The 12531-nt window shown below is 34.2% G+C and overlaps 1 protein-coding gene across 4 annotated transcripts in view; it reads left to right on the forward strand.

Annotated features, from left to right (window-relative positions):
* Positions 1 to 12239, forward strand: part of fez2b (fasciculation and elongation protein zeta 2b) — an 83468-nt gene extending 71229 nt beyond the window's left edge. The window contains exons 7-9 of one of the 4 annotated variants that reach the window (XR_016093730.1): positions 2696 to 2761; positions 4398 to 4511; positions 7502 to 12239. Coding sequence is in view for 3 of the 4 variants with exons in the window: in XM_088927007.1 (XP_088783133.1) it covers positions 2696 to 2761; positions 7502 to 7518 (83 nt within the window). In the remaining variant the exon portion in view is untranslated. Of the gene's footprint in view, positions 1 to 2695; positions 2762 to 4397; positions 5870 to 7501 lie in introns of those variants that run through there. The other 3 variants (XM_088927026.1, XM_088927007.1, XM_088927016.1) reach the window with 3 other exon arrangements.
* Positions 12240 to 12531: the final 292 nt, after the last annotated feature.

Genomic DNA, 12531 nt, shown 5'->3' on the forward strand with positions numbered 1-12531 from the left:
AATAGCAAACATGGTTTACATAAAACACATTTTTCCAAGAAAGTTTATAATAATGCGATCTATAGTTGAAATCTGAACCTAAATATAAGGAAAAGCATTTTCAGAGAGCAATCACGCTGTGTTTATGTAGAAAAAGCGATTAGGTTTATGAGCAATCTAATTACCTATTCGCCTAAAACGCTATATAAAATAAAGTTTATTTAGAGATGAATGATCAGTGTCGCAGTTTAGATAATTTTCATAGGAGGGCTTGGACAGATTCCAAGTGCATTTTTGCAATTTACGTTATAATACAGTTTAGAATACAGTTAGTCTAAGCTTTATCAGCTTTATTTATGGGTTGCAATTTAGAAAAAGTCAAAAACCGCACTCAAAATGCAATTTAGAGCTTTCTGGCAAGAGGAGACACCCAAATTATAATGTAACATGCCACTGTTTGTGCATGAACAAAGTTATACTGCAATTTTCCTTAGATACGCGATTAAAAAAAATAAATTTTTTGAATCCCCGGCGGAACACACTCCATTAGAATCAGCGCTTTTATACAGTATATTGCCTTTAAACACATATATTTAAACACGCGTTTACGATTTAAATCAAAACGCGATTCAAATCAATATAAATGTTTATTTTGTAATGCATAGGTGACTATTTATTGTTATTAAAAAGACTTAAATTCGATCATGTTGTGATATTCAGAAATATACATTTGTTTGGTGCGAGTGAGGTTTTATTTAATCTCTGACCAAGGGAAACATTTCATTTTTTCAAAGAAATGTTTGTTAAAAAATAAAGTCATACAGTAGTTCCATGGGATTCAATCACAGACCATGTGACATGGGAGTCAGGAAACTAGCACACAGCGCCACCAGATTTGATAACGCTATAAAAACGCTATAAAATAATGTGACTAGGCACAGAGCAAGTTTACAGCACAGTACAATAATAAATGCTGACCATGACTTTAGAAGCATAAATTACCTTACACTCAATTTAAACACAAGCTGTCTTTAGCCCTCTAAGCTGGTTCATACAGAAATGTAGAGATCCAGGCTCAGAACACACAGCTTCATTAGTGAATACATATGCAGGACAACTAGAGAAGACGTTTTACAGAGGATGGATTTTTAGAAACATCCCATCAGTGACATCACTGAAGTCAACTCCTACTGTAGGTAACTGTCTTGTGGATAGTTTCACAAGAATCAGACAAAGGTTTAAGCATCACTTGTTCTAGATAAAACTGCAAAAAAAAAACAACAACCCATAATGTACTTCTTTGCGGCTCTGTTTGCCCAAATCATATATTCACAACGTGAAATTAGAAAATAATATTACGTAACCAAAATCCGCAATATGGAAACAGAACCTGTGTAATTGTTGACAGATGATGTTCTCGTAACATTTTTACAAGACAAACTACAACATTTAAAAAATGACTTGTATGTACTTGATATCTCTAATCAATCCACGGCGATATAGTTAAAGCAGTCCCCACACAAAACGAAACTAAAACGCCCTGGGCATACCGTTTCGCGCTTCTTATCAGTTGCTCAAAAGTAATTTGACCGTATGAAATGCATAATATAAACCTAGAAACATATACAGTACGTGAGCAGTATTTACGTAGTATCGGTGTCAAGACATACCTCTCAAATACTGTAAATCAAGTTAAAAATATCTCAAGACCGATTCTGGTCATAATGAAACCATGTTTCGTGTATGTTTTCTTTAAAGTACCGAGACCAGCCATATACTGTATGTTTATGTTCCAAAATTAATATCGTTTATGGCCTTCACACGCGTTGCAGTATGCTCCTATTCTTTTTATGCTCAGGCACTAAGATTTCCCTTCAGTGGTAAAATTCCATATAAATATTCAATACTTAAACGGGCACAGTTAAGACATTAAATATACATATACATACTGTATACAGTACAGTTTGCATACGGTAATATGTTTATGTTCCTAAATCAATCTCTTTTATGAGCATGTGAAAGGCATGGTGAATCGATTCTCAAAAATTACTGTGCTTTGCATGATTGGAAACAAATGCGTGATTGCGAAATGCTGTGGTGTTACTTTTACAAAGACGGTCAATGAAAAAAAGAATGTGGACCAGGGCAATACTTTGAGTTTACAGCTTGTCCAAGGTCATTCATTATTAATACTATTAGTAATATCTTCGTTAAAGACTTTGATGGCGACAGCTCAAACATGAGAGGTTGAGCTTTATTAGCTCCACCTTGCGGAAATTCCGGATACTATTATTTTAATTGCGGTATTATAGGAGAATTTACGGTAACTCGCGGTAGACCGCGTAAAGCGCACCGCAAAATAATGCGGTATCGCCCGCGCATTTTGAATGGCTGCATCTGTATATATACCATCACCACTTTAGTAAATAGTCAGCCCAGCTGTCCAGTCTGTCCAAGTCCAATCTGAAATAATGTGGTTTCTGATCACATTGTGAATGGAGAATGTGGTTTTGATATTCTTCAAATACTGGGTCCCTTTAGCTTTGATATTATTGGTCATAAGTGAATTTTCTTTCTCATTTTAAATGATATTCATTCTCATGAATGAGGATATTCTGCCTTAAAAAACAAACAGTTGGAACAGTGGGTGAGCAAAAAGCGTAGTTATTTTCTTAGGATTGTCCTAAATCCTAAACTATTTTGTTTCCTGCTCCAGTTCTTCATGCCATGAGGGAGGACAGTGAGAAAGTGCCAAGTTTACTGACAGACTACATCCTAAAAGGTATGTAAAGTTCTCTCTGACACTCTCTTTTGCCATTTTGGGTGAGAAAGTATTGAAATGAAAAGAAGACACTCATTTTTATAAATGATAACTAGGAAGGTTCCACATTCATTTTTCATGAGGTAATATATATTTGGCTATCTCCTTAGGTTCAAATATATTCATAAGGAAAACCAGGTGAGCTGTGAGTCAGTGGAAAATGACATATTCAAGAGTTTATGGCCATACCAAACAGCAACCATACAACCCCAGGTTGTATTTTTTTGTCCTGTCCAATATTTATGTTCAGTTTATAAATAATATGGGTTAAGGCCTAGTTAATGAACCCTCTTCGAACTTGCCTAATTTACTCCTTGAGCATAATGCACGGGTAAAATGAAGAAATAAATAGTTATTGCTTGTCCAGTCTGTGGAGCCAGGAATTATTTTTGCTTCTGTTTATTTACTATATATTACATTCCTCCTTTAAGTGCAACTCTTATAAAGTGCAGCTGTTGGGTAAAACAATGGATACACATGGCAAAGCTCCCTTAGTTTTTTGTGGAATTAAATATAGGGGGAAATCCTGTATGTCTTTCAGTTTTTACTTGTTACATATCTGATGTTTCTCAGTCATACTGTAGTCATAAATGCACAAAACATTTGGCATTTGGAAAAATCATACTGTTCTAAAACAGTTTACTAATTCAGCCAGTTTTTTGTGCTTAGTAATATTAAATGAGGTACAGATTCAGTACCTCAGAGGATAAGTTTATGAAATGAAAGATTTGTTCTTAAGAACTACATAGTTTAATTTAGAACCTGATTTTGATCAACAGAGTCCCTTGCTTCTCTGGAGCACATATATATTTGGAGAATACTTGGAGATAATTTACTTTTCATAACAGTCCACAATTTATTTCTTGTTTTTAGCCAAAATTGTTTTCTCTAAGGACTATTATTATTCGGAGTAGTATTAACAGAAAGTACCGTTATTTTATTACTTATGTTCTGAACTTTGTAACTCGAGAAGGCTGATCGCACAGTGATGAGGTCAAATAGCCCTTTGATGAACAATCTTTTCATGCTTTCCAAAATTTACACTTGAAATAGTTTTCTGAAGTACAGTATCTAAAGATCTTTAATGTAGAAATCGTTGTGGTAGGTATGAACAGCACATTCATAACCCAGTTTATGTCAGGGATGTTTAGCTAATTATTTTTAATCAGTTCAGAAAGATCCCCCACTCCACACCATTTCTTAGAGAATATTAAATAAAAATGTTAGAAAAATCCAAAACATTATTTTTATTAATGACTGTAGCCTCACAGTATTGTAATGTACATGCCAAGAAATGTTCCTGTGGGTGACTTTGACTTTGCTGACTGCCAATATTTCACGATGATATGACAAAATTAGGTACACCAATGACAGTGGTGCTTAGAGCATCATTATTTGGCTGCAGAGATTATCAGAAGACTTGTGTTAATTTGAGGATGTAACACAAGCTGTAAACAGTGAATTTTTTTTTTTGTTGTTGATTTTAATTTCTTACTTCTTAATAAAATCTTATATTTTCATAATAATAGTTTCATTTTTCTGTACTATAGCTCCTGATCTTTCATGTTTATTTTATTTGCTTTGTCGTTCTTGCTAGCATTCGTGTGACAATCTGGACAGAGGTTTGTGTGCATTGCTTGCAGCCCATGAATGAGGAGCTTCTGTGGAGAGCCTCTCATTTCTGAGTAGTGTACAGACTGTCATAGTGCTGGTAGATACTTGTTTCTTTGCTGTTCGTCACTGTGTTGCTAGCCACTAGATCCTCTACCTTCACTGCAACTACCCTTTTGCTTTTTAAACCTTAGCTTTGTGCACAGTTCACCTTTCAGTAACAAACTACTAAATTCAACTGTAACACTTACAGTACTTCCACAAAATATGTATATATTTAATAAAACAAATAAAATAAGTGACTTAACAGAAACTATCCTCTGGGTACTTATCACTCTATTAATATTTTTTCTTTAGGGCCTTACTTTGTTTGTAAGCAGAAAAATGATATACATCTAAACTTATCCCTAACTGACAAATATGAATCATGAAATTTCATCCTGACTGTAGTTAACTTAATATGTGATCTGAACTGCTTTCAAAATGTATTTTCTGATGGGGAACCCTAGAAGGATTTTTATTTGCAATAAATAACTTGGAAAAATGATGGTTAATGAATGTCTTAACACGTTACATGTAGATAGATGACTGTATTTATATTGATACTTTTTTGCCACCCTGTTTGAATAAAATAGGTTTGGATAAATGTCTCAATATTATTTGTGCTAAAAGTAAGACCTTGAGGTGGTAGGTGTAGCAATGTAGGAACCCACTTGCCTTCAAGCAGAGGTGGTAGTAAAGACTGGTGAGAACTGTGCCCTTTTCTGAACTTACCCACTCCCACTCCCACTCTTCCCACTCCCACTCTTCAGCTATGAAGATATTTTTTTACTTTAGTAACCAAGATACCAAAAATTGTATTTTTTTATTCTCTTTATAAACCCCAGCTCTGGAATCACAGTTATTGAACTTGGCCTACCACTACAATCCCTCATAAAAGGGAAAATATACACTCTACACATACCCTCTGAAGTGCACACCATCATCATCTGTTTTTTTTTTGCACTGTGAGCCCAATGCTAAAACTCAAAAGTCAGCCTTCAGGACCAACACAACTTTCACTTACAATACTGGAAACGCACAGTGTCTAGTCCGTAAAAGAAACTTAGACTGACACACGCAGGTGCCTGAGTTCTACATGTGCTTTACAAAAGGCTGCATCCAAGCACCATGCTATTTAATCAACAGATTTTTGTGGGATGTTTACTGATATTTGCACAGGTGTAATGTTTTGGGTTAAAAACATATCAATATTATTGGAAATTATATTATTGGAAAATATTAGTGGAAATTATATCTAGAGATAACAAAATTGAAAGTTAAAGATTGAGTGTATAAGTGAATATTCATCAGCAGCCAATGTTATTCCTGAGCTTTAGTTAGGTTAGTTTAGGCAGTTACACAGTGCCTTGCAAACATATTCAGACTCTTCCTATGATTGACCCACATTTTTAAATCACAAAATGATGCATGCATATATTTTTAAACTTAATGTTTTAGTAAAAACCTAAATGTTCAAACTGAGGACTACTAATAGTACAATAACAATCAATGTTAGCAAAAACTAAATTGAAAAAACAGAAATATGCTGATTGCATAAGTATTCAATATTTGGAAACAGCTTTGGCAGCAATTACAAGCTGCAAGATTTTTTTGTTAAATCTATATTAAAGTCTCAGTCTTTGACACTGTTGTGGTGCAAATGTTTGCCCATTTCTCTTGGTAAATTTGCTTTAGCTCTCTCATGTTGCTTGGCGATCACATATGGACAGCAGTTTTCATTTCTTTCCATTGATTTTCCACAGGTTTCAAGTAAGGACTATGACTAGTCACTGACAAATGCATCCCTAACCAGTTTCTCCCTTCCCATGTCTGAGTTCTTTCTGCTTCTTAATGTTCAGCTTCACAATTTTCAAAGAGTTAGTAAAGGGTCTTTGAAATGTTTTATTCTCTTCTTCTGTTCTGTGCCTTTACACACCTTTATGCCTGAGTAGTTTTGAAGGCTCCATGGTTGTCATGGTTAAAGCTCAGCTTGCAATTCAGTACCTGACTGAGGGATGTTACAAAGATTGATGCATTTATTCTGAAATCATGTGAACCACTATTATTGTACACAGACTCCGCTAAATACAAAGAGACTCAGAAATGGCAATTTCAGGTAATTGTGCACACCAAAATTAATTTAGGTTTGCCACCGCAAGGGGTTTGAATACTTCTGCAATCATGACTTTTCCAGTTTCCTTTAATCTTTGAATGTATGGATTTGGCTTATACCAAATACTGATTGATTGATCAGAGTGTTGTGACTGCAAGATTTAAAGCAACAAAATAAAACTGGGTTAGAATACTCTCACAAGGCATTTTATGTGAAAGACAATTGAAAAGCTGAACTAAGTTTGTAATTGCAGAAAACTTTCAGTTTTGTATGAAACGTTTTATTTGTGACAATTAATATGTAAGTCATTAGACTGTTATTAGATTGTCATTAGACTGCCAAAAATATAATTTGCTTGAAAAAAAATGAAAAATATTTGTTTTTACGTATATTATTGGCTTTAAGTAGAGCCTTGACTTTTAAATAAGTTGGAATGTTAATTAAAAAATTTGCTCTCTGCCTTTATAATTGATGAAATATTACAGAATTATGGAACCTTATTAACAGGATGTGGGACTGTTACAAAGATAAAAGGACAATGCAGAGAACATATAATAACAGTAATTCCTTGTATACAAAATGGTGGGGATTCCCATTCTTTTTCACCCTTTTCACATTATCACTGTGATGTCACTAAACTTTCCAAAGTCCAAAGTTGCTATTCACATTGCACAAGAGTCTTTGCGTCTGAGCACACTGAGCTAGGACACTGTTTTGTGCTGATGTTTTGCTTCATAATTGGTCTTTGGATGAAATTATTTTTTAGAATTTTTTTAAAACAACTATAAAATAATAGGACACCCTATGTCTCATATAAATCTAGGAAAGAAGATTTAAAGGCACACAGGATCTGTGACAAGCACATTGCTGTGTTAAATGTCTATGATTCACTTTTCTTTGTTTTCCAGCATTGACATTTTTCTTTTTGTTTGCAGTTCTGTGTCCTACATAAAGGAAAGACGCAACTTCCAGGTGGAGGCAGAGATTCTGGGGCTCTAAGGATGGAATTATTTTGTTTCCATGACATGAGATGGACTCATTTTAGCGACTTTATTCCCCCATTGGAACCTTCACGTTGCCTAGCATTTCTCGCTTTCCATTCATAGTAACTGTGTAGATTATTTTTATTTTAGCCTATAGCTGAAACATCCTCCATGTTATTCCATCAGACGAATTAGAAAGCAGTAGAGGTAGCTGCCATTCTGTAGATTTCAACATCCTCTGTGGGGATCAACAAAGAACATAGAGAACACAAAAAGAACAGTTGTACAGTTTTAACAAGGAGTGTTGTTTTAAGAAGTGTTTCAACTATTTTTACAATGTGTAGAAGATAGAAATCATTTGTTCCCTTTCCCTTTTGCGGAAAGGGGAACTGTAAACTGTTGTGTGTAATTTTAGCATTTGGTGACCCCACCAACTCCTGGGTTTAATAGAATTAGTCCACGTTGGTGGGTTAAATCAATTAAAACTTAAACATTTAAAAAGGGATCTTATAGCTATTAGCTTCTACAAAGAGGTAATGTCTGAATGTTTTACTACAGTGTCCAAATTCTAACATTGTAAGCATTATTCATACTGGAATGATTCAAGAAACACCCTGAAGAAATATCTTCAGCTCAGCTTCAAACTGTGATTTCAGGATTTCATGAGCAAGCTTCAGTTAGGTTAAAGTCCCACAACAGAAATCATCAGGGGCTAAAATCCAATGTATATTCTTCCTTATTTAAGTAATAAGGAAGTAATAATTCAAGATCTGAAAAGAGGACAGTATTAGTTTTTTTTTTAAAGAAATAGTTCAGATAGGTAAAAATAATTCCAGTGGAATGAAAACCGTAAAAAACTTGTGGCCATCAGAGACCTAAGTCCACTGCTTAAAGTGAGTGAATGATCTTTAAAGTTGTGCCGTGAATGAATGTTAGTGGTATATTCTTTGCATGAACAAATGTTCAGCAGTTGTCCAGTGCTTCAAAGCTCCCTTCAGTTTGGCCCTGCACCAGACTTGTGATCTCTACTTTACTTTTCAATGGTGAAATGCTTCAGCTGTCTTTCAATATATAACAACCACTGGCATGCATGTAGTGTGTATTCAGATGGTGTCATTGTAAACATAATAACAGAAACTTTAGTTCTATATCAAACCTTTTATCTGTTCTATCAAAATAAATTACAAAGGTAGTGTAGACTTCATCATGAAAGAAAACAAAACTATAATCTGTAATCATATAATCATATACATTTTCATTTTAGGGCAAAGTTAGGCATGTTGATATTGTAATACCTGACTGCCAAGTAGTGTTGATATAATATATAAACAGTCGGGTATTATTAACACACCTAGCTTTTTCAAATGGCTCTAAAATGTAAAGTTACATTGAAGTTGTTGCCACTTTGTTACTGAAAAAAGGAACATACACTCATGGATCTAGGGTATTTCTCAGTACTGAAAGCACTATGTCAAACATTCACACAGATACATATAGACACTACAAATATTTATTTTAAAATTTTAAAACAAGGATTGTAATGCACTAATCTGTTTTAACAAAGTTGCTTGGCACTGTGTATTGTGTAACCTAGCTATTCTAATTGAATTCAGTACCATGTCTTCTATGACTGTATAAATTTGACTATCAAAATTGTGAATTTAATTCAAAAAGACCAACAGGCTCAGAACGTTTCAGTCTCACTGTGACACAGGGACATGACATCCCTGGTGTTACTGATGCACAGTATGCAAGTGGCTATAGATAGTTTGTGCTCCAGTTGTGAAAAAGAATACATGCTTCCACTGCCAAAAAGGTGGATCTTAGCAATATGATGAAAGAAGACAAAACTGTAATCTATAATCAAGTACATACATAAAATTACTTAGTTAACTGATCAGCATGCTTTAGTAATAGAAAATACAAAATACATGATACATGAAATTTTAGGTACACTAAAACGTCTTTAATCTTAGTTTCAATAATTATTGGTACACCTGCTATGCAAGCACTTTCTATAGTAATAGTGTCTTAACAAGCTTTGTTATGGTTATATTTGACTATTTTTTCTTATCTTAAACCCAAAATGCAGAGAATTTAATCTTTTAAGCTTTGAGGGGTGTTGTTCTTAATTTCCTAGAGTTGCTAATGGGCCTCAACTTGAATATACATTGGTTTAACTGTCTAATCTGAAGGGTTCGTATGTCAGGCGTATCTACTGTTGGTTTGAATATGAATTCACCTACTATATTTGATAGGCTTTTCAATACAGTGGTCAATGTGAAGAAGAATCAACTGATGCTTGGTCCAGATCTCAAACTACTCAAGAGTAGCTTTAAATATGCTGCTTATAAAGCATGAGCTGGCAAATATATTATTGATGATTAAAAAAAATCAAACCCAACGTTGTAGGTAAGATATGGAAATGAGGTATTGCTGTTGCATGGCAGACTCAAACAATCAGTCCATTGGATACGTTTAGGAGGGGCAGTGGTATAATACTACTAAGGTGCTAACTCTCGTGTGTAGAGAATAGTAATATGTTCATTATTTTTTTGCCTACTTTATTCTCCCTGCACATTATAGAAAATTCATAACTCGCTGCCTAATTCTAATAAAATTTTATTTGGTTGCACTTTTTTAGATATAGATCTAGTACATGAATTTTAGAAATCCATGTACTCAAGGAATTTTAATGCTTGTGTTTTTGAAGAATTTTCCCCATAAAATGTAGTTCTTTTTTATTTAACAAGACCATGTTGTGAGATTAATAACAGTAGCATTTCAAAGCAGTGGTTGTGCTAGGATTTGAAGTCTCATCACTTTTGGAGCTGACATCAATTTATTTGACTCAGGGCCTTCTTCCACAAGTTGCATTTGTGTTATCATACAACATTTGAGTGATGTGAATTAATGCACAAGAACAAGTGACAAAGGCCAAAGAATAAAAACTGGAAATGTATCCTTAATACATATTACTGTGCATTGTTAATACCCTTGGCTAATAATTCTCATAATTTGAATCCAAAGTACGTACACAGTACAAGTCATCATAAGGCTAAGCCATAGCTCGTGAAACTGTAGCCAGTGCTCCATTTTAGTTTCAAGCTTGTGTATTAAATTGTAAAGTATTTCCTGAACATGTAGGCCATGTGTGGACAGTTAAGTTGTAAGTTGTACTACCATTGATGACTCAACTTCGTGTAATGTGGTAGCCGGCTTTATTTTCTTAAGCAGTGTTTCGGATTTGCCTTTAACAGGGTTTTTTCCAATTTTTTGTTTATTTTTATTCCTGAACACCACTGGGCTTTGCCTGAAAGAAGTTTATCACTGAGATGCTGCCACTCCATCCTTGGCTGTTGAGAGTCATGTGCAATAAATGTTTTGTTTATTCAAGCTCCAGGTCCACCAGCATTCCTTATAACCTCCTGAATGATGATTGTTATGATATAGAAATAACTGCCTGAAGCCTGACAGTTTTCAGAGATATAAAATTTAATCATACTCATACTAAAAGAAAGCATATACATTCATGTTTGTTGATCCTCAAACATTGTCTAAGTGGCAAGAGTCTTTGGAGATGGAACTGCACTCTTAGAAACCATAACATTACTTGTGTACACAATTAAATTGTGTCATGTGTGATTGAAGGTCTCCTTGGATGCCAGATAAGTGACCTGGTTTAACTTAATATATAGCGAGTTGTAATCATTGCTATATTGTTAGTCATTAGTAAGGAATCTATAAGTATTGTTTTTCAGTGCGTAACTGTTTCTTTATACTAAGGTTGACATTTGCAGGTCTGCCCAAATATAATTTCTTCATTTATGTTCTTTTTAAATACGTCCCTCTGTGTCATCTATTAAATCTGTTGTGTCTGTGTCAGATATAAAATAGAGAATGATTCATGTTCATCTTCTAAATTAAAATGAAAATTTATTACATTAAATATGATATTTAATTTTCTTCTATTGCAAGCTTTGAAAGCTCTACCCTTGTTGCTGGTATCTGCTGCATGTTTTTATTGTTCAGAAATTATGAAAGGGATATTTCAGCCATAGCAGTATTTCTTAAAGCCTAGACCTCAAAAAGTAGGTTTCTATTGTGCTTTGGAAACATTTTTTTTTAAATCTTTAAACAGTTTTTAAGAAGTGGCCAAGACAAATCACACTTACAGTAAGTTTGATCTGCATGTTGAATTTTTCAGCAGTTCACCAAGACATATCAGCCTCCTTTGCCAGACATTGATGCTAGGGATTGCAGACAAGAACTGTATTAGGGCTGCCTTTGTCAATGCTTGAACGTATGTAAATAGAACTTACACATTATTTTTAATGCAACATGACTTCTTTGTTCTTGTTTTTAGCCTAATTTGTCTATTAATTTATTCTGTAAATGTTTCCGTTTTGTAACCTTGATTGTCTGGAGTACACAGTGTCTTTCTTACCAGAGTCTAATGGAGAATAAAAAGGAGAAATAGATAATTTTCTTTCTTGGAATATTCTCTTTACGATTTGTTTTATTTAGCTTCGTGTCTTCACCCAGGCTTGTGAGGTTGGAAGAAACAGCAAGCTACTTAAAAGTCATCATCTGCCTTACTGTAAAAGTTTCAGCTTTACATTTTGTTTAAACAGGAGCTGCATCTAAGTATAAAATTGTTATTGCCATAAAAATAAAATTAATCAAAGAATTAGGAGTACTTGCATCTGTGACACAACAATAATGTAAACTCCCTATTTATATATAAAATGTATTTCTTTGTATATACTATAAATGATTTTATATAGTACCTTTCATCCCTAAGGATTCCGATCCACTTCACATACAGTACATGGGTGTACCTACTTCATCCACCAATGAAATGTGAGACCCACCTGAATATTGCACCAGCCACACTGTACAGCAGATAAGGTGGAGATGTAAGGAATGATTTCAGGACTTCGATTCTCTGATAAAAGATAACTGCTTTGCACACTGGCATA

Source organism: Atractosteus spatula, chromosome 2 (assembly GCF_055471065.1).
Source record: "Atractosteus spatula isolate fAtrSpa1 chromosome 2, fAtrSpa1.hap1, whole genome shotgun sequence".
NCBI classification, from domain to species: Eukaryota; Metazoa; Chordata; class Actinopteri; order Semionotiformes; family Lepisosteidae; genus Atractosteus; species Atractosteus spatula.